The 24,943-nt window shown below is 42.0% G+C and overlaps 1 protein-coding gene across 10 annotated transcripts in view; it reads right to left on the bottom strand.

Annotated features, from left to right (window-relative positions):
• The window catches only part of LOC132910985 (probable nuclear hormone receptor HR3), a 135,150-nt gene that overhangs the window by 24,485 nt on the left and 85,722 nt on the right, over positions 1–24,943 (bottom strand). The window contains exon 1 of one of the 10 annotated variants that reach the window (XM_060967238.1): positions 673–850. The exons of the other annotated variants lie outside the window; for them this stretch is intronic. Within the exon in view, the coding sequence (XP_060823221.1) occupies positions 673–835 (163 nt within the window). The 5' untranslated portion in view covers positions 836–850. Of the gene's footprint in view, positions 1–672; positions 851–24,943 lie in introns of those variants that run through there. 10 annotated transcript variants of the gene reach the window in all.

The following is a 24,943-nucleotide window of genomic DNA, read 5'->3' as shown; positions in this document are numbered from 1 at the left end:
TTGGGAGACAATACTACACGGCGGATTCTGTAGCGATGCAACCGCGGCAAACCGTTCAAATGCATCGTAAGCTATCTACCAGGGAGTCACACCAGAGATTTCCTATCACTTTAATGTGTCGCGATAAAGCGGAGGATAAACGTGGCCGGCGTTTCTGTTAGGAAATCAAAGCTAGAAAGAAACGCAGCCACTTTGCACTGCGAATACGATGTCAGGCAGAAAGACGCCTTTCATGTACAAGTGTTTCTACAAATCGCAACTCCTTATCCCGGATGCACTCCCATCAAATCTTAAAAATCGTCTCTAAAAGATATCTTTGTCTCGTGTCGACGAGGAAAGCGTGACTAAAGTTTCGTGTTAAAATCCTGTTTCCTCTATCACATAAACAATTGCGATAAGGCGAAAGGAATATCCATGTGTCATAGTTGTATGTTCTCAGATATAAGATAATAAAATTATTTTTACGAGATGTTTCTTGCTGTTTTAAAAAAAATAGAAGCTGCTTTAATAGAGAAGAATATTTTGTATAATGTTCTACGAAATATGTAATATCATTTTCCGATTCTCTTTAGAATGTAAATTCAATGTATCAATTAAATTGTATTAATATACTTCTATATTTGAAGATGAGACAGAGTTCGAAGTATTCAAATTTGTCATAGTTTAGAGTACCTCGTATAGAATTAACTTGGAGTCTAACTGGATCGTCCAAAAGGTTATTTTCTGGACTGGGAGTTTGCACTGATACCCTGGTTCTCGTCGTTTCTGGCGGTTGAGGACTCGTACTGTCCGCCCCCCAACTTGGCCCACCGAATGTTGAGAGACTTCCCTCCATTTACGTTTCACACTAGGGTGTTTCATTTAAAATCTACCAACAACCCTTATATATGAACACATATTACGGTGGTATTTCGCTGAATTTTCACAATCCTTTTAACCATCCATCGTTCACGCGTTACAGTTCACATCATATAACTGCCGCTATCGTCCCACCAACTTGTGACAACTTTCAACAGCGAAAAACAATCGTGAACAGTTTCCACAACTTAGTCATCGAACTGACTCAAGATGTCGTCCCATCGATTGTGAGATGGTGTATGTAACAGAACACCGTGAGTACTTTATTCTGAACACGTTTCACGCTGTATCCTGCAAAGAGGGCGGGATAGGATGTCCCACGGAGACACGAAGAATTTTTCTTCGGCAGTCTAAAGAGGATCGTTTGTCCAAGAAAATTAGTGCTGACACATAATCGATTCTAGCTCGATCGATGGAGTTGCATGAGCACAATCGCCGAGAGAATGTAACTTCTTGAATATAATTCACGTACTAACCAGATACTTTCCTTAAAATGCTGTAAAACGAAAATAGTCTTCAACCTCTTACATTCGTCTTACAGCCCACTGCTGAAATCGTGGAATTATTGTTCGTAACAATATCGGAAAGGCGACGAAAACGAATGAAGGGATGTTGGGAATGAACGAGGCGGCGAAAATTTGCGTTCCAATATTCCACGGAACAATTTCCAGTCATGTCTATTTATACGCCTTCTAACCTGGATTTTGACCAAGAATACATCCCGATCTCTGTGCGAAGCAACCCCTAAATCAATCGCGGCTTATGGGTCGCGCTTTCGAACGCGCCATCGAACATGGAATGCGCGCGACAAATTCCCGTCTCGGGCTTAAACCTCATTGATCACCACACGCTTGCTTCTCCTTCGCACACGAACGAACGATCTACCATGCGATACCAATCAAAATCATCCAGCCTACAGCCTTCGTTCGCCTCTTGCGGGCGAAAACGATTGAAAAAGTTGGATAACGCGTGGAAACGAAGTCGGAACCGGGAAAGTAGACGCGATGGAACGGAGGGAAAAAGTAGAAATGCGGCTGCTGCAGTGGCTCCCGTTGCCCTCTATTTTCGTTCTCAGCTCGGTAATGCAGCGTCTATATCGTGTGCTGCGAGGGCGCTAAAGCGAGACAGAAGAAGGAGGGTGTGCTAGAGCAGGAAGAAGAAGAGAACCAGTGAGGCTACCGAAGCAAGAGAGAAAAGAGGAACGGTGTTCACATGCTTTGTATATTATATATGTATACGTACGTATGTATATGCATGCATACATGTGTACATTCTATGTGAATGTGTTTGTATATATATGTATCAATGTATATATGCACGAATATACACATATATGTAATGCATGGATGTAAGTATGGGTAAATATACTATATGTAGGATGTGTATGTACATATGTATGCATGTATGTATATGTACACGAATGTACTTATGTATATATGCATGTAAGTATGCATGAATATATGCGTATATGTACTTACACATCTATGTATGTAGGCATATACTATATATACATATACGTGTATTTATGTATATGAGAACGCGCACGCGAGTGTACACACATGCACGTGTGTTGGTGCATCATTCGTACAAGTTGCCGGCTACTGTATTGGAGCGAGGAGGATTCGGAGCGGCTCGTGTCTGTATATCGTGCTTCTCTCGTCCAACAACTCTAGCGCCACGAGTAGCGTCGAGGCGCTTGCACCATACGGTCGAACATTACATAACCGAGAACGATGAACCCAGAGTACAGTCACCCGGCACGCTCGCATCTTTGATGTGCGTCATGCCGTTGCCTCGAGGAGAGTGCACAGCGCTTACTATATACCCCGGAACTCCCGAAATCGAAGCCACTTTGTGCCGTGGTTATAGCTTTGTCCGGCCATGCCTCGACAACTTTAGCCTTTCCCCTTAGATATGCATACATGTTCCTACGTGTGCATACGAATCACGGTAAATACGCGTGTGGAATCGACCAACGGAAGCAGAGTGTATTCTGTGTTTGCCAGATCGCGGAAACAGAGCTCGACGCTTGACGTTCGATTTCGTGAGGACGGCTGGAACTTGTCCAGATCTTGAAACGATCGGACGTGTATATACCATGGAACGATTCGCGAATAGAATCAGTGACGTCCTCCAGACTTTTCCACTTGTTTGTAGAGAGAATTACGGGATCGAGCACGATATCGTTCGATCTGACCGCCACGACAGATCACGATATATTTACTGTATTATTAACGGAGTCATCAAAACCGTTCAGCCTCAGAAATATTTTACGAATGACATATTGTGGTGGCTAGAGCAAGTTCTTATATGAACAACTACAGAGGAAAGCAGAATACTCACACAATTATACAAAGAAATTCGTTTCACACTTTTTTGGAATTACTGACTTCCTCTATAATTAGGTAGCTTACCTTTGTCCTCTTTAGTTAAAACGTTCCATCTATTGCAAAATTGAAGGAAACTGAAGTTTTAACATTCTCTTTGTTCCATCTTCATTCGTCTCGTATAACTTTATTTTAAACCATGAGGAGCTTAAAATATTTCAACGTATCTTGAAAGGTGAAAAATTCTATATAAGACATTTTAGCTAAGGAGAGAAGACTTGTGAAAACGTACTTATATCTATGAATTCCAATAAAATTCCAATTACGGACGAGGGAAAACAACTTAGAACGAAGAAGAGGTCGTAGAAACAGTGTGAATGAAAAGGAATCTTGTTAAGTTTTTCTCGTTCTCGTAATCAAAGTCATCCAGTCACATTGTTCCATATGGAGTCTCCATTTGGTTCGAAATATGTACATATGTACTTTCGATGCTCTGAATGATACTACGCACAGGGATAAATAAATAGAGCTGGATGAAAAAAAAGATATCATTAGCTACGGTACCGATTAAATTGAAACCAGTTAATCACGTAACTCCGCGAGTTCGTTCGAATGGCTGACTTAAGATTTTCCAGACAGGGACAGGAACGAAGAACAGAGTAAACAGAAAGAGAAAAATGATAGAGTGAGCGTGTTGCATCCAGAACACTCTAAACCTAAGCCCGTCAAGTAAGCTCCTTCTCGAGCGGTTCTAGATGAAGATTTTAGGACGATGGTCAGCATATGCAACGTTGCTAATTTATCCGGGAATAATGAAACGCGAATCATCTCCTTTTGTTTCAACCCTAAACTGATTTTATTCGCCATAATTTGAGAAGAAAAAAAAGGTAAATGTGGGGAAAGAAATGCATGCTCTGAAAAATATGGCTTAAAGTATAAATAAATATAGAGTATATTATCACTAAGTCAGATGTTATAGAGAATTAAAGTGGCAGACGCAGAAATATGCAAGTCATCAAACTTTTATAACGCGAAGTAAAAAAGAGATGATCGAAATAAATAAAATGTTTCTGATTAGAAAAGACTATTACGAACGTTTATCACCGATAGAGATATTAAAGGTCCCTGACTTGAGATAGTTCAAAACAGCAGTTACAATTTCCAGTGAAATCCAATTGTAAGGCAACCTGACGTTTACCAAATCAAATCAATAAGTTCGGTGTTCGTTGTTTCGAGATAACGATTAATTCACCAGCGAACCAGAATATTGAGCAGCCACGAGATTTTGCGTAATTTTGTGTACAATTCGTCTAACAGACAGCGATCGAGTATCAAAATTGCATCGACGATGCTGCGAATAATCGGAGGAAAATTAATGACTCCAAGCATAAACACGGTTTCTCGGTTACATAGTAACGCGTCAGCCACATATTGCAACGATCTCTTATTTACGATTGCTGGAAGCTATTAGCTGCTTCCGACGACACACGAGAGAATCATGTATTTTTATCCTTATGTAAGCGTGCTTTCTTTGGAGTGTGAATCGAATCGACGAAAAGAGAAATTCGGCAACGAATATTCAACGATACCGAGGAGACACTAGATCCATATTTCACTTTGCCTCTTATGCTACCTATGGTCGCATGATCCGACGAATGAAATCCGCTTCTGTTTTGCACAGAATCGAGTAGAAAGTGGTCAAAGGTTCCGACTATTACAGGTAGACGTGAACTCGTAGCTCGACAGCGTGAAAATTGGGAACGCATAAGTGGCTTTGGTTACCGATGGAACGGCGTGGAATACCAATCGAGAGAAACTTACAGTGCGACAAAGTGAAACAAGGAACGAGCTTTAGAGTCGTGCTCACGCAAGCAAGCATGTAAGCAAATCAGCAACGTGTCGACACGCCGGCCAACTTTAACCGAGTTATAATATCCAGTTGTGACAGAGCGTGGCGCGTAATCAACATATCGCTATCTCGCTGACATCTATCGTTCAACGACGTCGATGAATATCGGCGACGGAATATCTTCCTCGTGTTACCTAGTCACACGACAGTTCTGTCAATCTTTCGACTCCATTTACCGTCGTCGTATGTCGAACGGACACGTCATGCCGGGCGTCTTCCGCTCGAGAAGGAGATTCCCTAACGCGGCAGGACGGTTCTCGATCATTTTCGGAGCACACCGTGTCCCAAAGAAGCGACGCGTGAATCGTTCACAAATAGCCGATCGTTTCCACCGCGGCAGAAACTCCCACACCGCGAGTAGGCGCGAAACGTCGCTAGGTGCCGCGCAAGCGCCGCATGTAAAACGTAATGTGTACACTGTACACGTAAAGAGAGAGGTGTGTACGTAATGTGTACACGGACGACTGAACGCGCGCATTCACGCACTCACGTACGCACTATGAGCACACACCACGAGAAACGCGTACACAGACGGGAGGAGGTCGCGCGTTTTCCACCTGGAGCCTTTCCAGCCACGATGATCACTTTGTTGGCTGCACTTAACACGCACGCACACGGAATGCAACGTCGAACGGCGGAGCCAGCTTGTGCCGGTAACACATCGACGACACCATCGTCGTTCTCTTCTTCATTGTCTGGCGTGGTGTTCGACCGAAGGCCGACCACGAAAACACGCCGAATTTCGTGTATCTCGTGGTATTTCGAAACGCGAAGAACCGCAACGTCTTCGACCGCGCATGGAGCACACGAGCAGAGGTGGCGAGTAGAGTGCTGCTGGAGCAATGGCAACGGGAGACAGAGAAATGGGAGAAAGGAGAATGGAGAGTGCGAAGAAAGAAAGGAAGAGGGCCGAACGAGGAAAATGCTGGTGTAACGCGAGCGGAGAAACGACGGAGGCGAACGTACTCTTCGACCGAGCGGGACCACTGGCACGCACGCATGCACGCGCCCGCACGCAAGCACGCACGCACACGTGTATTCATGTACACGCGCGCACACGTAGTCACGATGCCTCCACGTTTCCTTCCTCCGCGGTAATTTCGGGAGTCTCGCGTACCAACGCGTACACCGCACGTCACCACGATCCAATCGACCGTCCGATTCGGGCGGCAAAAGTGGCAAAACCAACACGCGGTACGCGTTCGTTATCTGATGTGGCGGGGCCACCACGCTTCCTACTCGGGCCCAGCGGGGAAAACTCGCGGAAACACCGTGCGACTGGCGCATTAGAATATTTCGGGGGTTTGATGAACCTCGCGGCTGTACAGGCTACCCGAGTCACTGGCGGAGAAAGGAGACGAACAAAGGAAAGAGATAATGGAACTGACAAAGATGGAAAAACGAGCGAGCCGCAGGGGGCGGAGGGGAAGAAACAAAGAAAAGTAGGGGGAGAGAGATATAACAAGAGAGATAGAAAAAAATGGTAGGAGAGGGGGGTAGAGCGGGAGCAACCGAAGGAAAAAAAGCATAGAAGAAGTAAAGCCAGATAGATAGAGGGGAGATGGTGATAAAAAAAGACGGAAACAGAAAAAGGGGGGTTAAAGTGCAGAAGAGGAAAAGAGAAAGGACGTTAGAAAGGAACGTGAGAGAGAGAGAGAGAGGTGTTTTTCGGGGACCGGCGTTAGCGAGTTGGCATCTCACAATATGTCAGAACTCCCCGCGCTTCCCCGCCGCCGAATGACGCTGCGTCGGGTCACTGAACTGTGCGCGCCTCCGCCGATGATGGCCGAGTGCCTCACCCTTCGCTCTCCCCACCCTAATGTTTCGTGCTGCCCTCCCACCACCCGCGCAACACGACCACTACCGAGTACGACCGAGCTGCGCCGACAAACCAAACTACGCTACGATCGCCGACTGCGCAACTCCGAACGACCACGGAAACGCACGACGAGGAACACGAGCGAGGAAGGCGGGCTTTCCGATCTCGTCCCGTGTGGCACAGCACGTTAACTTTATTAGCGCAGCTCGTTAAGGACACACCGGCTCCTAAATACACGTGCGTATCGTGTTTCCCTCGACGATGCTCGGAAATTGCCGCCTCGGAAAGTTTGTCTTTGGGGACGAGAACTGTCGCCGCTGCTACGACCGCCGCGACTAATTAAAGAACCACGATGGTTTTCCGTTTACTCCCGGCGTTTACGACTTTAACCTAGGGTTGAGTAGTCGTGGCGCAACGCGGTGTAGCCACGACCGCGAACGCACCACCGGTTAGCAGGATTTTGGAACGGAAATAATGGATTTAGAGATTCCGCCCGATACCAACCGTATTTTACGACCAAATTTTAAACTAACGAGCGTGGCACCGGCGTTTTATGGACACTATGATTCAATAAAAATGGAGGTACGTTACTTTTATGGATATATCTTTACCTTTGATAAGTTAGAGGAAGCTTGATGAGAATCATTATGACATATCTCAAGTGTCGTATCCACACAAAAAACGTTTTCTTTTTCAGAAATTTTTATTTCATTTGCCATAAAAGCAAAAATTGCAGATACCAGACGAAGCATTATATATAAACTAGTTTTGTTTATGTCAATATAGAAAAATGTGTAAGAAAGAGAGAAAAACTTTTGTACGACAAGTATTAGATAACCTTGATTCGATATTCGCACGAGAAACTTCTCTACGGTTGCATGGGCGGAATGCAAGACTTAATCGGCGAACTCCAAGTTCTCATATTTCACAATTTCTTTTTCAATCGAACTATTGCATATCGGCCGCCACGGGATTGCTACACGGTGCGTAACAATCAGTTTTAATTTATATTCAGTGTTAATGCGATTCCACGATCGGTGTACGCTTTAGGCATTTGTGCCAAGGTCACTTTCATTTTTGTGCCGAGCATAATGCACTTAATGCAACGTGCACCGCTGCCCATTGAAAGTATTTTGATTCAACAATCAGTCCTTTTTCACGCGCTATTGCATTTTTCATTCCCGATCCCATCTGTTGTAATGTAATCAGTGATTCGAAGTTCAAGCATAAACTGCCTATGTTCGACATGGTGCACAATACTAAATCATTTTGCATACTGCTTCATCTATATCCAACAACAATGATTTATACAAAGCGAAGAAACCAACACTTTTTTAATATCCTTAACACTTACATTAATAGTATCATCACAAAATGTCGTTTCATCTTTCTCGCCATCTCTCTCCCCCACTTGTACATGCACACATACGTTTTCCAGAAACCTCATCCCTCGAATACTCCATTTGGCCCTCTGTCCCAACATGAATTTTCAAGTTATTGCCTCTTTCCTTATAGCGTTTCCCCTTAAATCCTCCTTGCATGCACACATCATGTTCCCTTCCACCCTCCTACCCTCTTATACTTCTTTCTCACCCCTGACTTCCCCTAACTCGCCCTTATCATCAAATAACTCTTTCAGAGGTTCGTTCCTTCTCTCGGACACGCGCACGGCACTCCCCACTACTACGACTCATCCCCACCCCGTACAGCTTTATTTTCCATCCTCGTCCTTCACAGACAGTCTCTCTCTCTCTCTTTCCCACCGGTTCCACCCCCTCTCGCTCCACCACGTATTATTGTCTCTGCCCCCGCGGCCCCAGGCATCGCCTCCTCTCACTTCAAGCCGTTCCCTCGTTCGTCCTCCCCCTCTCTCGTGTCCCTTTCGCTCCTTCTCTCATTTATTGCATAACCGTGCACGAGGTTGCCAACCTGCGCCGCGTAATACTCTATAAATACGTTTCGCAAATAAATAATCGCCCCGGCGATATGTCTCTTTGCGCCGTTCCAGCGCCTCGACTGGGCACCGGCGACGTCGTCGTTACCACGCTTGGAATTTACACGATGAAATGGCCAGATAGCTAGAGCCGATAAGCGGCCCTCGTCGATAACGAGCCATACATGCCTCAGAATGCACGTATGCACAATGCACACACGAGGGAAGCTGAGATGCGTGCACGCATCCGACGCCCAACGTTCAGCCACTTTCCCTGTGTATAACTATATGTACATACGCGACGATATGAGGTACGAGTTCGCTCTCGATACACTTTTTCTGCCATCGGGCTGCTGCGCGACGAACGATGCTAATCGATTCTCTTCCATATTATGTAATTTGCAAATTCGGATCAGTGTTTGGTTTTCTTCACACTTACTGATCGATTCCAGTCCCTTTTACTAAGTACCTGCTTGATTTATTATTGATTTCCACATACATATACATCTTTGCTAATAAATTCGCTGGTAATATAAATATTACTAACATCATTAGGTATGTTTTCTTTTTCATGAAATAAGGTAGAAAATCTCTAGAAAAATTTGATCTTCTGAAATGTTCCCGTTGAGAGACGTTAAATTACATAACAGGAACCTCCAGAGCCACTTTACAATGCAAACCTGTTTCAGTTTCGTTCTCTTTGCCTTTGCGTACGCGCCACTATTCGCCAATTCGGCGTTATACTCGACGAGGTAGTGGAAGAAAAATGGAAGAAGAACATACCGCATGTTTCACTTGATGCCTCTTTATGTATATCTCGAGGTCGAAGGCTGCGCCATAAATGGCGAAAAATCGGCCTGATCCAGGCTTACCACGATGAACTCGGAATCGTGAACGATGAGCCGCAAGAGCCAATCGTGGTCACGCCGCCGATCAGCTGTCGGGTAAATTTACACCAGGTGAATCAGAACTGTATGTGGCTTAGAACCATGTATCGCAAGGCGTGTTTCCACGAGAGATGTGAGGTACAACCAGTGCGGATGTCGAAACAGCTTCGATCAGTCGTAACTCCGTTAAGCGCAGAGACTTGGCGCAAATTACTCGGTCGAAGTTGATGTTTATTTCCATGACACTTAGGAACTTGCTGCGAAGTTTGTTGTCCCCTCGCGGGCCTGCTAAATGATGTCAGACATCGTAGCTAGGAAGCAGCCGAGTGACAGCGTTAATTCGCGCTGTCTTCTACGATACACTCTGTTAGAGGACCAATCGCCTCCAGTAACAAGATGCAGATACTTGAGTGGTGCTTGCGTATTGTTTTAGACAATCTCAAAATTTTGTAGGAATTGCATAATTTAACGTTTCATGCCTATATTTATTTTTAAAAATGCTATTATAACTTCCATGTTATTGAATAATATTTTAAGTACGTTTAATACATAGACTATTTTCAACTTCTTATTCGATAAATTATAAATAAAATTCGTATACTTTAATATTTCTGAGATGAAATCCGTGCATTATATGACCATTTTACAGACCACATATCCGCTGTTTCATAGACTGATTTAGTCTGAAACTGTTTACTCATTTTCTAGAAATGAAATTCTACCTTTTAAAAAGAACTGATTTCGGTTCATATACTTTCATCTATTTTTCTATTTCTTCAATTTTCAAATAATCAATAAATGTGTATTCATCTATTATGAGAAACAACCTATAAGACATTCTTCAATATATTCTAATTATCGATATAAACAAATGCCATTTTATTCAAGTTGTTCCAAAAAAGGCTACTCTTATTGTTAGAGATACTCCCTTAAGTCGCTCCAAACAACAACAGTATTACATAACCCGTGGCTGAATTCAACACCGATCTAAGGATGACGCGATAAACTTTAGTGCACTGTGTATGCACCACAATTAGAATCGTTTCATCTGGCAGGTCCACCGGTACGGTGATGCACCTGCACCATTGGAAGAGTTTAAAATTTCGTATGGTCTTTTCAACCGCATTGAATCATTGCCGTGTACCTCCGTTTATTAGAAACGAGAGCTTGGCTGCTCTCAGTTTATCCAAATATTTTCTCCATTTTTATTGCTTCCTTCTTAGTTCTCTATATCCGCGTAGCAGATAGCAGACGTTGCGTGCAGTCGCTGAAGCGAGCTCACGCGTTTGTCGTCGGCAGTTGCGAGTGGCGTGAATCTCGGAATGAATGTAGGTCAGGCTATAGAATAATCAGCATGGAGGTAGATTCTTATGAACGACTGCAAGCGTTCCGCACGCTTTTAATATTTCTCTTCTTTCTACGGCTTGACGGCGTCGTCGACGCACCACACATTCGCGGAAACGCCCGCGAATAGACTGTGCATTTTGCGTCGCGCGGCGGGGCGTTACGATTAGGATTGACATGCGATTGCGTCCCGTTCGGCTGCATCGTCCAGATTCTATCGAGGTTACCGATAAAACGTTCCCTATCGTTTGTTATCTCGCACAGAGACAACATGTTGTTTGATGTTCGGGTTGTCGCAACGTCGCTTAAGAAAAAGAAACTTCGTGAAATTTTTCACTAGAATAGCTGAGGTATGTCGTCGAATGAAGATGATACCGAATACGTTCGAGTCGACAAGAGAAAAGTTTGGGACCGATAAGATAATAGAGAACCGCAGCTACCAATTTTACCCGTACGCTGCAATTTCGTGGAATTCGAATCGAACGCCGTTTCCATCCACTGGCAAGATAACGAACACGCAGTTTACTCGAGTCACCGATCTGTTTCCATCGCCTACACCCATGCATCGCTGCCTAAATATACGCGGGACAAAATATAGCGTGATGATCTTTGGGAATAAGGTACTGACTAATACATAGCCCGGAGAATCCCACGCAACGTGAATATTACCGAAACGAACATGCCTAACATAACCGATTTTTCGATTTACCGATAGTTATTTTTAGATATTAAAGTTTCGATTCAATACTATGACTACGCCTATGCAGTCTCCATGGCTGCACAAGACAAAATGTAACGCGATAAAAGGCAACCGGTGTGATCCGCGAGAGTGACCGATCTCATGGATTACGTAATAATTTAACGCGAGAACGAAAGATGCAAACGGCCCTTGGGGCCACGCAGTGCGCAACTGCGAAGGAGTCCCGCACGGTCGCACAGACAAGAATGACCGTTACAGTTTCCTTAAGCGAATTCAGATGTGGCAACGCTTGCGACACTGCGATGCCGGCATGGACATGGCGCGGCGTGGCGCGGCGGTCGATCGACGATGTCGACCGGTGCCAAAATCGCTCGAAAAGATTTTTGAATTTGGGCCGGGCCGGACGCGAATAGCTCGGAAACGCATCAGCCGATTCAACCGGTTCAACATTGTCTTCCGTTTCTCGTGGTCATTCATTATGTATTTTCGTCGCACGCAGTCTCTGCTGCGGACGCGTACGTCGCGGATAAATTGTGGTCCGTTACGCGCACGAATTTATCGTATCAGGCTATGCTACGTTGGTGTACCGGCCGCGAATACGGGACTGATTTGCATCTCTGCTCGTCGGTCGACTTTAACAACGACGCGATTCGCGTCCCTCCGAGTCTCGCTCTCCGGATCGTTCGATACTTTTTCATTCGTCAGCAGACCATGGCGCGTGTCGTTAGTCGGTGAAGCTTTTCGTCGATACTCGTGGAAATCTCGAGTAGAGCCCCACAGCATTTTCTAGTTTTGGCTGCGAAAATCGATCGCTGGAATATTTTGTGGCACGGCAACGGTGCATGCCGGTAAGAGACTGTATCTTCCAGCGACATCTACTATCCGAAAACTCGAACGCTTGAAAAAAGAGCCGGGTTGTATAAACGCGAAACGCGGTCGCGTTCTTCCCGTTGCCATTTACCTTCCGTCCCTCCAGACGATGTTATCTGTTTATGTTAGCGCTTCGATTTTACGAACGTGGACACGCGCGGGTCTATCGACAGTGCGTTTATCCTATAAGGATTATAGTATGGAACGACAACTAATGGCCGTGTTATATCTCACGGCGTCGATTCGATCGCGAGTTAACGTCTATTACCGGGTTGTCTGTACGGTAGATTAAAACGTTCAAGCACCATGTTTTGAGACATTTTAGCCACCGCTCACCGTTCTCTGGTCGGTCGCGGCTTCCCTTGTGCTTCTGATCGAGCCAACGAAAAGCTCCGACGGGTTTCTCATGCGAGAAAAGTCAACGTTTTTCCAGCGGTCAATACGAGAAGCTAACTGGCGACCGGGTGTCGGAAGGTTAGTAACTTGGTCAACGGTGAACGACCGAGGGAGGGAACTGCGCATGCGCCAGTACGCCGGTGACCCAGATGCGCGCAACGTGATTGCCGCTCGGCCGTTCTCGCCGATTCTCGGCGACCCTCGGGGCCTCTCGCGGTCGCCTCGCGGTTGACCCACATCGCTGCTACTCGCGGCACTCGCCACCACTCGCGCGCTGTTCGCGCCATTCGCTCTCTCTCTCTCTCTCTCTTTCTCTTCTACCTCTCTCTGTTTCATACACACACCTTTCCGTCTCTTGCTGGCGCTCTTGCTCACTCTTCCTCTCCCTTGGCGATTTATCGATGCGCTTCTCCTTTGCACCGACTCTCTGTTGAGTATCCCGCGAGAATTGGATGGGTTCGATGATGACGAAAGCAATGATGATGGGTGTTAATTTGATGAAAATTGAACAGATGGGAAGTCGGTTGTTAATTAGAATATACGTGCTTTAGTGTTTGAGTTAGGTTAGAGGAGAGTCGCAGAGGATTTGGTGGAGTTCGTAGAGGTTACGCTGATAAAATGAGGGTTTGATTGTCTGGTATCAGTTCTACAAGCCGGTTAACCAAAGAAATGATTTTAATTAGAAAATTGTATTGTTGGTTGAAGCAACATTAATTCGAACGTTCTTCCGTTTTATGTAAATGAAAAAGAAAATGTCAGGGTTATTTGAAAGAAAATAAATTGGGGAAAAAGTTATGAATTTACATTTCATAATTAGATAGCGCCCGACGTAAAAAAAAAAAAAGAATTTGAGAAGGACGTGTGTAGCGATAATTTAAAAAAATTCGGGAGCCGGTAGCACTCGTGATTCGAGGAAAATTGGAGAGTCCGAGAGGATCTCTGAAATATGAAAAGGCACGTACGGTGTGTCTGTACTTGAAACTGACTCACTGAAGCGTTGCTCACTCGTGACTACCACTCGTCTGAATTCCACTACTTTTTTGCTCATGCCCGGGTGTCAATGCTGTTTTGCCGTCAAAAGAATCGACAATATTTTTACAAGAGCTTGTATCTCGTTTCTTCATGATCTTCACGATCTTATTATCAAACGAAAATTGATGACCTTATTAAAAGAGAATAATAAATATATGGTATAAAATAAATTTCCTGAACTTTAAGGAAAAAATTCTGATACTCTGTTTTAATATTTTACTATAACGCTATCGATCTTATGAAAAGACAAAATTAGGACGTATAATTAACAAGAAACTCGTTTCTCTGCGTCGTTTCGTGTTTATCTAGTTGTTATATCTGACTGGAACGATTCGTAGGAGAGTAGGCTCGCATATGCGAGGTATTTCTTCCAATAGTGTATAATTTGCACGGTGCTCGCACCTACGTACGAAAGAATGTCGAAAGGAGTCGCAGCACCTTGAACACCGTCGCGATATCGCGTATAGTTAACAATATTAATGACCGCGTCCGATAATTGTTAGCAACCGTCGGGTGGAGTTATTAATCGCCAGTTTCGATTACGTTTCGCGCCTAACGACACCTTTATCAGTCGACATTATCTTTCGTTCACCCCCTTCCTCTTTTTTTCAGACATGTCTGGTGTTGTATGGTCGCTTTTCACTTCGCAGTCGATGCCCGTCATTTAAAGTTACGGCATATTGATTTTAATGCGGCACTCTCTCACGTTCGCCAAACGCGAGTCCCGTTCGTTAAGAGAGAGAAGGAGAAAGAGAAAGAGAAAGAGAGCCAGCCAGTTGCAACCGAAGAAATTAATTCCTTTCAGCTTTGTCGTTCCTTTTTCCGGGGATCCCGTTTGAAGAATATCCGTAATGAAGTTCATTTCGTCCCCAAGGAAACGGCACGGAGGGGACTTTAGCTTTCGAGTGGCTCTGAAGAGCCGACCATCCTTCAGCCTTCTTTCCTCACTTGGTCCTCCTATCTTTCTCTCTTCCTCTCTTTTCTTTTTTGGTACAGCACTTCAGCGGTAAACTAACGAGCCGGGCGTAATAAAAGTATTCGACACGAACAGAGAGCAATTGATGGCTTTTTTCTCCTTTTTTTCCTTCTTTCTTTTTCGACTTTAGTTTTTGCAACGATAAAAGCTTATTGAAGTCAGTTAGTTCGGCAGGAAGTTGCGTCGAACTTGTCGCGCAATTGAAACGTCTTTGTCGGGAACTGGCGCAACCACGACGATTTACATCGCGCCAGTAAAACGCGCTCGTCATTTAGTTCCGTTTATTTTTAGTCTGCGCGCGGCCGACGCGTACAATAGCCTTTATTCGATTTGACGAAAGACCGGCACGCGTCACTCGTTTTCCGGAATGCTTGCAGTGAAATTTAGAAAGCTCGCCCGCATCTGCATGACCGCGTGTCGCACACTGAATATACATCGTCCCAACAGTCGATACGTGTCTGTACACATTTGTGACAATGGGGGATGCTTGGAGGATTCCCTTCGTTTTAATCGTGCCTCCTTTTTCTCTCATAAATTATGTTCTCTCCGATACGAAGAACCTACATTCGAACGTTGTGAAAGACTTACGAAGATACCAAGTCCACCATCTCGTACCCCTATTTTTCGTGTATTCGTCCCGACATCCTGCTAACTGTCTCTTACTTAAACGTCACCTGTCACGATGAAAGCGGCGCATGTTTAAATTGACTGAAGCAATCCATTAACAGCACTGATCGATCACCTGACAATCGACTGATCATAAAAAATTCATTATTTAACACGTTAGTCGGCACTTTTGTTCTAATCCACTTACTAGTCTGACGCCTGTTCTTACTGGCTCGCGTCGATGGTTCGAGCGCACTTCCACCGTCTGCTAGACGAATCGCCAGAAGCTGTCCGAATCAAAAATCCTCGTTACGCGATCCTGCTTCCTCTTGGTTTAATTACCGGAAAACATGACTGGCAACGATAATCGACCAAAAAAGTTGATTAATCGTCTCGCCGATACTCGTCTACACGTTCCTACACGATCGAAACGGTTAATTGGCCGAGCGAATCGGTCGATTAATCGATTAACCGTCGAACGGTGTCTCTGCTACCTGAAATGGGGGTTCTCGATCAGCGGAACCGATCCGAGATACAACGACGTATCTTGCCTGCTCGTTTAATTGCCCCATGCTTCGATCGTTAAACTCGAAAAGCCCGATGACGATCTTATCGGTCGAGCACACGACCATCGACGACCGACAGATTGTCGTACGATGCATCAGACTATCAGACGAGTACATATTCACGTGTGGCGTTCGTCGAACGCGGATGCACCGGTGCATCGAAATGTCACCATTCGAAATGCAAGCCAACGAAGGAGGAATCAATTTCCGTTTTGCATTTACATACGAAGTCGGTTTATTCGTTTTCTTCGCAATGTTCGATCCATACGATTTCAGATGATGACATTCAGCGCCGCCGTTTTTGACACATGTTACGTGCGATCTTGCATATTTATGAACGCCGTTTCAACGAAATTACAGATTTGTTTCGCTACGAGGAACGGTATGTTACTAATTTTGTTCAATAATATCTGATACGATTATTTATTTAATATACGGGGGCTGGTTGGTTAAAGACAAAGGAAAACGATAATTTTGGTTAATAACTATGACTAAGTGTATAATTAGCGACGATTTATGGTATATTTTTCTATAATCGAGATAATCATCAGATATAATGCTACCTACATATAGATTTTATATCTTACTTGACGTAATATATAATCCCATTGTTGATATTTATTATTTGTAAAAAGTTAAAATTTTGATGTTACGGAAATAATAATTTTCTACATTACTCATTTTAAATTCGTCATTCTATTACATTAGGTTAAATATACGCAACATGAAAATTTTGTATTTAGTTTTAAATGTAGACACATATACTATACATATATATATATATACATTATTTTATACATGTTTTCTCTTAAACGTTACTAATAATGATTTCGTAAATATTTATTGCTTTTCTTCCTGAAAACTGTCTTTTCTTCACTAAATGGTTATAGATAGAAGATTTTAAAGGATTCAACATACGTACGTCAGCAAACTCCCGACGAAATATAGGTCTAATAAAATCGCCGTGCGAAATTCACTGGGAGAGTGTAGTCGAGAAATAACTTTGTGCTCCAGAAATGTATCGCAAGAGTCAGTATTTGAAACTACGACTATAAATTTTTCTAAATCTCCGCTTAAACTTTACCGCCGAACGGTCTTTCAAGAGATATCAAAACTTTGACTGTAAAGGATCTTCCGTTCTCTCTGGAACTCCTTCTTATCTTCGTTCTCCTAAAAATGTACAAAACAGCTTCTTCTCTAGAAGTCGTTTTTGTCCACTTTCGTATGAAGTGAAACTTCTATCCCGTATATAATTCCTTGTGCATATAATTTCAAAACCTCTATGCAAAATTAATTAAAATCATAATACTTGCAGTAGCTCCACCAGAAATTTATCTAATACAGAATTCGACTAAGATTCTGCTTACTAAATTTTACACTAAAAGTTCGTTAAGCTCAATAATTTAAATAAGAAAAATATTACGTTACGTACTGGCAAAAAAATGCGCTTAAACCTGATCTACAAAATTGATAGAAATTTCATCCCAAATCCTTCAAAAATGAATACAAGCGCTATTACCTCCGTAACTTTGCATCTCCTCTAGCTTTCCTCCTTAATTTCGCCTCCATTTCACTCGAAAACCCCTACTTCAAAGTTCCACGTCATGTACTATTATCTTACTCTTAGCGACCACCTTCTTCCAACTAAATTTTCATCTGGTAGCGTGTGATGCAGAAAATGCGTTTCGTCGGGTTTGCATTCGTCTGAGACGTTGCTGTGCTCATCTACGAGAGCGCGAGTCCATTTTCATCGGAACGCGGCTCGCGCTTCCGCCTCTCGCGCTTGCTCGCTCGTTAATCGCGAGATTTACACGAAAGCAACTCAACGCGGCCCGCAGCCAACGTTTCGACCGTTCGCGAGATGATCGTGCATGGTTGCGTGCGTGCATGCGTGCGTCTCCTCATAGCGATTTCGCATTCGGCGCGCGACCACGCGTACGCAACAACCGCGCGCAAACTGTTTGGAACAGCGCGGCACACGCGGTCGATTCATCGAACGCGCACATATTTATAGCGGGCCGAGTTTCCACGAAGACTTTTCCTGGCGATGGATCCTACCAACGAAAGCCAGCCAACTCGAGCGAATTGTCGGGCTGTTTGGGATTCTCCGCGGCGAACCGTGTCGCCCAGACGATGTTATTGTTGTTGTTCTTGATGATGATGATGACCAAGATAGGTGATTCATTTCGAAGAAATTGAGATTCATTCGATCGAAAGTATTTTTATTGGAATTGTTAGAAGGTACCTGAATAGGTTCTACATGATATTTGCGGTTATTGTTTAACAAGGAATATATGTTTTTAAGTATCTAGGAAAAAGATAGCGTGATGTAATGTGTGATACAAGTTAAAGATGATAGCAGTGAGTAGATGATCGACATCTATACTGTTGATAATAGATTAGAAATTAGTGTTATAGAGTTAAATATTTGTGGAGTTGGATAGTTTAGATTGAGGACGTTGGAAATTTTGTTGGTATTGTCGTAGATAATTATTGTTTGAAAAGAAAGGAATGTTTTCGGTTTTGGATAAAGTAACTCGTTTGATATGTAATTTTAACGCATTCTGTTTGCAGTTTCGTGTTAGAAGCATCATTTATCTCCATAAATTATAATAGGACGTAGTATTGCAGAATAAAACATTCCGTCGGTTGTGCAGTGGCTCATTATACCTACTGATGACTACTTTATAAAATAAATTAGCCAATAATTGTAACTAATGTCATTGACTGAGGTTGTAGTTCTGGAACTGAAATAAAACACCGTAGAAAAGCAGAGATCCTGCGTTGATCCGAAGTTAAATGAAACTTCAATAATCAAAATGCTCGTTAATTACAAACGAAAACAGGGTTAATTTACTGATCGATAATATTGCGAGGAAGCAATAAATACTAAATTGCTAGTATTGCGAATATTTCGATATAAATAATCGATAGTCACTTCGATGTCTATTTCCAGCGGAGGGGCCTTAATTTCGTGTAATTAATTGTTAATGTAATTAAAGCTAGATTATATTCCCCAATTTGAAATTATTTTTTGAAGGCAGTTATTATAAATAGGAAAATTCAAAAATACCTCGATATATACATAATAAATTGATATTTGTTTTAGCAACTTAAATAACACTTAAGCTGGAAGATAAGCGGGTGTATTTATAAAGTAAGCCAACTAGTACAAATTACGAGTGAAACTTGAAATCGTTGATCGAAATTGGGCTGCGAATATCACATCACATAACCATAAGATTAACCCAGTGTTTTATGCAATAGCAAGAGAAAAGTCAGCACACGCAATGCGTCTATTAAACGCACTACTTTATTAGTCCTTCTCAGGTAAAATATACGTTCTAACGTAAGAAAACGAATCACCATGCTTGCTATTATGCAATTTATTATTGGCCTGTATGCTGAAAAACCAGGCAGAATAATTAAGATGCCCTTATCTACCATTCCTAACGACCAGATTAAGAAATTACACTGCTCGTATTCAGATAAAGAAGAAATACAAGTTGGCTACAATTTATCATCCAACTATTAGCACCTTCTGCCTAATTCATTAAATCCAGTTAAACGTTGAACGAGCTATCGGACATTTGCTGTTCTAAGCTTAACTTTTTCTCTGTGTGCTTTATATCTGTAAATCGTTTAACACAAGGATCTTTTCATTACCACCATCGTCCGGAGATCTAAATTGCGATAATTTATCGATTACGTGTGTACAGTAGTTTACAAAAGTATCTCTCTATAAACATTTATTGTGTGTTTTACACAAAACATTTCAAAATTTTATTAGCATCGTAACTTGATTCACACTATCATACTTATATCGATAAAATTTAATATAAAACTGAAAATGTACATGGAAGTTACAAGATATTTATTGCAAATATACATTTTACAGAGATCATCAAAGTATTTGAAGCCACAATGTTTAGTAATTCTATCTCCAGCACTAATTGGATATTTAAGAACATTCCATGATATGTACTGATTACTCCATGCAACAAATTATGTTTGTAGTAAATCCTGTAACGCATATACATTTGCAGAATTATTCAAAATTTTACGAATATAATCACGGTAGTCGTATCCCATTACAATGCTAATGAAATTTCAAGAAGTTTAATACAACACGCAGAATACATTCATAAAAATCTTCTATGGTAAGTATTCGAATACTGTCACGAATCACTGTATATCAATTTACAGTAAACGTTTGGAAAAATTCGGATCTCGTAATGGTAATAAAGCTTTGAAACGGAATACAAAGCAATACGTTGCGCGCCCGTGAAACACGACAACGTCATTCGGGTATCATAAAGTTGCAGGATTATCTGTTGGCGAGCACACAGACGAACACAGGCATTATGAGGTTCCCATGTAAAATTGCAATCAACGTTACGCCGATCGTTCGCCTACGACTAGTCGATTCTCACATATCAACATGCCTAATCCGCCTACGCTTCGCTCTCGTCGTGCTCTCACGCTTTATTTCATGCGAATCATTGCGCTGCATTGTGCGAGAACAAAAAGAAACGAGTAAAAAGAAAAAAAAGGAATGGAAGGCGAAAAAGTGAAGAGAAAAAAGAAAGGAGCACGTATTAACGTTTCCTTCGATTTTATCGTTGCGATACGTTCCTTTTCCTTGGGAAGTATGAACGTGCTCCGAACGCACCAGTCCCGATATATTCGCAATGGTATCGATATTGAATTGCGTAATGGCGCGCTTACGATTCGCTTGTGAACTTTCGCAAGGTGTATCCTGCACGTTTATTGTTTTTCGCGTGGAAACTTCTTTCCATTCACTGTCACAACACAGACGCTTCGTCGTGGAATTTTGTAATTTAAATATATCAGTAATCGTTCACGATGTTACGAGATTAAAAAGAAAATCTTAATTATCTTTTTTGTTTGCTATGTCGAAGTTTGAATGAGTTTAATCTGATATTATTCCGTAACAAATTTAGCAGTATAGGTTTTATGTTCTCTGTTACGCGATGACAAGAAAGTTCTCTATATAGCTACGTAATATTTTTAAAATTGTGTTTTTTAAAAATAGATTTATATATACGATTAGATCAAGAATTGAAAAAATTCGAGCTACTCGTATAAGGATATTATAGAGGTTTGACGATAAAAAAAGAAAAAGAAAACAGTGTATGAAGCGATGTTTGCTTTTGTCTGTTTTATTATATCGCCTAGCGATCGTCCAAGCACCACGTGATATTTTAAGCGCGGAATGTGATAGTAAAAGTAGAAACTAAACAATTATTTTATTGGTGGTGCCTGTCAGAAAGCTACTTATATCACTGGCTACTTTTACGCTTTTTCTTTCTTTAGAATTTTCGATATATTATGCAAATATAGAAAAACTATGAAAATAATTATCACGACTGAAAATGTACATCTGAGACGAAAAAGTATCGTACGTTGACGAGCATAAAGTTATCAGTCTAATATTAGATATTGATCCACGCGTGTTCGTGTATGGTAGTCTATATTCGCTGAAAAATCTAATATCTCACATTAATGTGCACGGGCCATTAATACGATTACACGAGCGAAAACTAATGCATTTCGTTATATTTCGGCGCTACATTATATATTACACGAGAACATCTTCGATAATTAAATACCTCGTAACTTTATGAACGTTGATATCGTTTCCAATAATTAATCATGAAACATCATTATGAACCGATTTTCCAATTTCCGCAAATGTATGTATTTTATTCCCAATTTTAAGTAACATAGAAGCGAAATGATAATTTACGTTGGATAGTATTTATGGAAGATATTTTAATAAGTTAGGTAGATTGAAGAACGAAGATTTTCGTAACGACAGAAATCGATCGAGTTGTTTCGCAAACGAGAAATAACTCGAATGAATCGGGTAAATGTCCGACTTCTACGGGGTGAGAACAAAGGTGCTTCTATTGATTATCTCAAAATAACTCGCACGGACTTAGTAATCACGGTGGAGGAACGACAACGGGTCAATCTTGTAGTAGCTATGTAGTTTTCATATCCGGAAGTTTCACGACGTTGTTCGACGTCGGAAAATCGTGTCAAACATGTTAGTCTATAATTTTACGATGTTATATGTACATAAAACTACTTATTGACTTATATTTTCTAGCTATCATCTTTTTATATATCTACGAATTTTATCAACGAAATAACATCTATCATAAAATATCATTGGCCATATCTACATATATTATAAATTGTAACATTAAATTCTGCCATTATTTGCACATTTGCAAAATTAGCTATTTCATATGCATTAAGCACGCAGCAAAGCGATGTTAATACCAATTTATCTATTTTTATATTCTCAACAACTATTTTACATTACATTCAATTTCCGAACTCTTTTTTTAAATTACTTCGAAATCTTCAAATCCCCAGTTGCTCGCGGAGCTTTATTATCACGGTACCAAATCTCCCTTCCCGTTGGATTTTATATCGTGTCATTTCCAAGGCGTGCAAAGAGAACGCGAAAACATGAAATTGTAAAACTCATTAAAAGCTACGAAATACCTGGTTCAGAAAGAGCCGGCAAAAAGCGTGGTCCCGATGCGCCGCGTCGTTTTGCACGTTTGATGAAAGGATTACTGGACGAGCGCACTTCTTGCACGCGATGTTTACCCGGTGTTTTCAACGCGTCTACGTGTTTCCCCGGTTAGTTTTTCCGTCTCGTTAATACGTCAACACGACGAGGTTTGCCGCGCCGGGCGTAGACATAGAAAGTTTTAGAACAGAAGCTACGGGTACACAAAGTAGTAGACGCGATTCAAAAAACGAAGAATTGCCGGAGTGATTCGAGTAGAAATAGAAACAATCGGCCAAAAATCGTGATACGAGATGTGAGAATACGAAGATCTTCCGGATTGAGATGAATGTTCAAGAGAAAGGAAGGAGAAAAAAGAACGAGAAATTCAGTTTATAGTCCGAATATTTAGTATCTGTATATTCGAAATTTTTAAAGATGAGAAGAACCTAAGGGTTTCTTAAAAGGGCTACGAGCCAACGTTCGAAAGATCGCGTGGTGTTTGACATTTACGTGAAAATGGATTGAGATATGAATTTTGAAAAAAGCAATCACCGCCACTGTTTATCTTGAAAATTTCAGCTCTGACCGACTGACCTGCATTAGTCGGCCCTCGTATATACGTGCATGCGTCCATGTTCCCTCTCCTCGTCTCTTTATATCACTCGATACTGTGTATCTCTGATATCTTTGAAATTCAAATCCAACCGCTCACGATATTCGAACATATTTCAGAAAGTTTGTGACTCATGGACGCGAACTTTACTATTACGTGTAGTTTGAACATCATCTCACAGATGAACAAATCAACAGAGAAAAAGAAAAGAAATAGAGAAAACAGTAGGGGGTAAAAAATTCGAACGTATTTTGAAGCCCTTGATTCTTCGAAATCACAAAGTTGTCGCATGCAAACGTTCGCGGAAGAGGCGAGCATTGTTTGTACTTTTAATAACGCTCCGGTTGCCGCGACGCTCGAGCGTAGCTAACCGTCTGAGACGAGGCCTCGACGACGATACATCGAGGAAAGTCGAGTGGAAAGCGGACAATAACGACGTGTACACGCTTACGGGCATTATATTGTCACGATAGGCTAGTTACAATGTAAGAAACTGATAAATACCCGCAAAAGAGGATAAACCGCTGCTATCGCGTTACGATCGGAATATCGCCTCTTGAGTATAATTTGCATCTTGGCTAGGTGAACGAGGTGACAGTTTGCAATAGTACGACGCGGATGATTCGTGGCGATCGGGTTACGTAAAGGGGAATGGGTGCAACGATAACGTTGCGGCGTAACGAATTACTGGTTTGTGGTGATGTTTTATAAGCGCGTCTTCGGCGAAGAATCGCGGAACAGGGTGACTGCGAGTTAAAAAAAGCTTGCTCTTTCTTCGCCGGTTGCTTTCATCCCGCGATCTCTGGCTTCGTTTGCATGCACAGCGAAGCGCAGTTTTGTAATCATTGAATACGCGAGAGAAGTTTGCTTTACTTTCTACTGAAGGTAATTATTTGAACGGTGGCAGAATCGCTTTGTACCTGCTAACCGTGGCAGAAAAGTTTATTTTCGGTTTACCGATGGTGGTTAATTGTTTAAAGAATTTGTTAGGATATTATTGTCCAATGATGCTTGAATATTTGACCGTCGATGCCTTTTCCAAGCATCTCTGCTTAAAATTATTCATTATTTATTATTAATAATATTGCTATTTGAGTTCGATAAATCTGGTAATGAACGCAATATTTAAATCAAGATTATGCTTATTTATGTATATTTTAAAAATAACGTTTATAATAGGTATATCTATATCATACTAAATTATGTATTTATATACTGTTATTAATGTGTAATGCAATTCTATTTAGATTTATGGGCTTCCGGAATTCTGCTTAATAGGTTGTCGCACCGCTGGTCTTCGTTTCAAAATAACTTCTTTTTACAGAACCTTTTTACCTCTTGACCATTTTATGGATCTACTTTCAAATCCACTAGCATTCTATCCAAATAAGAAAAGATAGAAAAAGGAGAAACAAAAAGGACGATTAGATAATCAATGATTCAAGTAAATACTTGAATCGTTGAACGCACGCCTGGAACTGACGGAGAGTATCAAAAAGATTAGCGGGAGCGCGTGAAGCCGCGCAATTCCGCGCTCCTCTGTGCATCGAAGGC

Source organism: Bombus pascuorum, chromosome 9 (assembly GCF_905332965.1).
Source record: "Bombus pascuorum chromosome 9, iyBomPasc1.1, whole genome shotgun sequence".
Taxonomy (NCBI): domain Eukaryota; kingdom Metazoa; phylum Arthropoda; class Insecta; order Hymenoptera; family Apidae; genus Bombus; species Bombus pascuorum.
The sequence above is the reverse complement of the archived record's forward strand: the minus strand, read 5'-3'. Positions and strand labels throughout refer to the sequence as shown.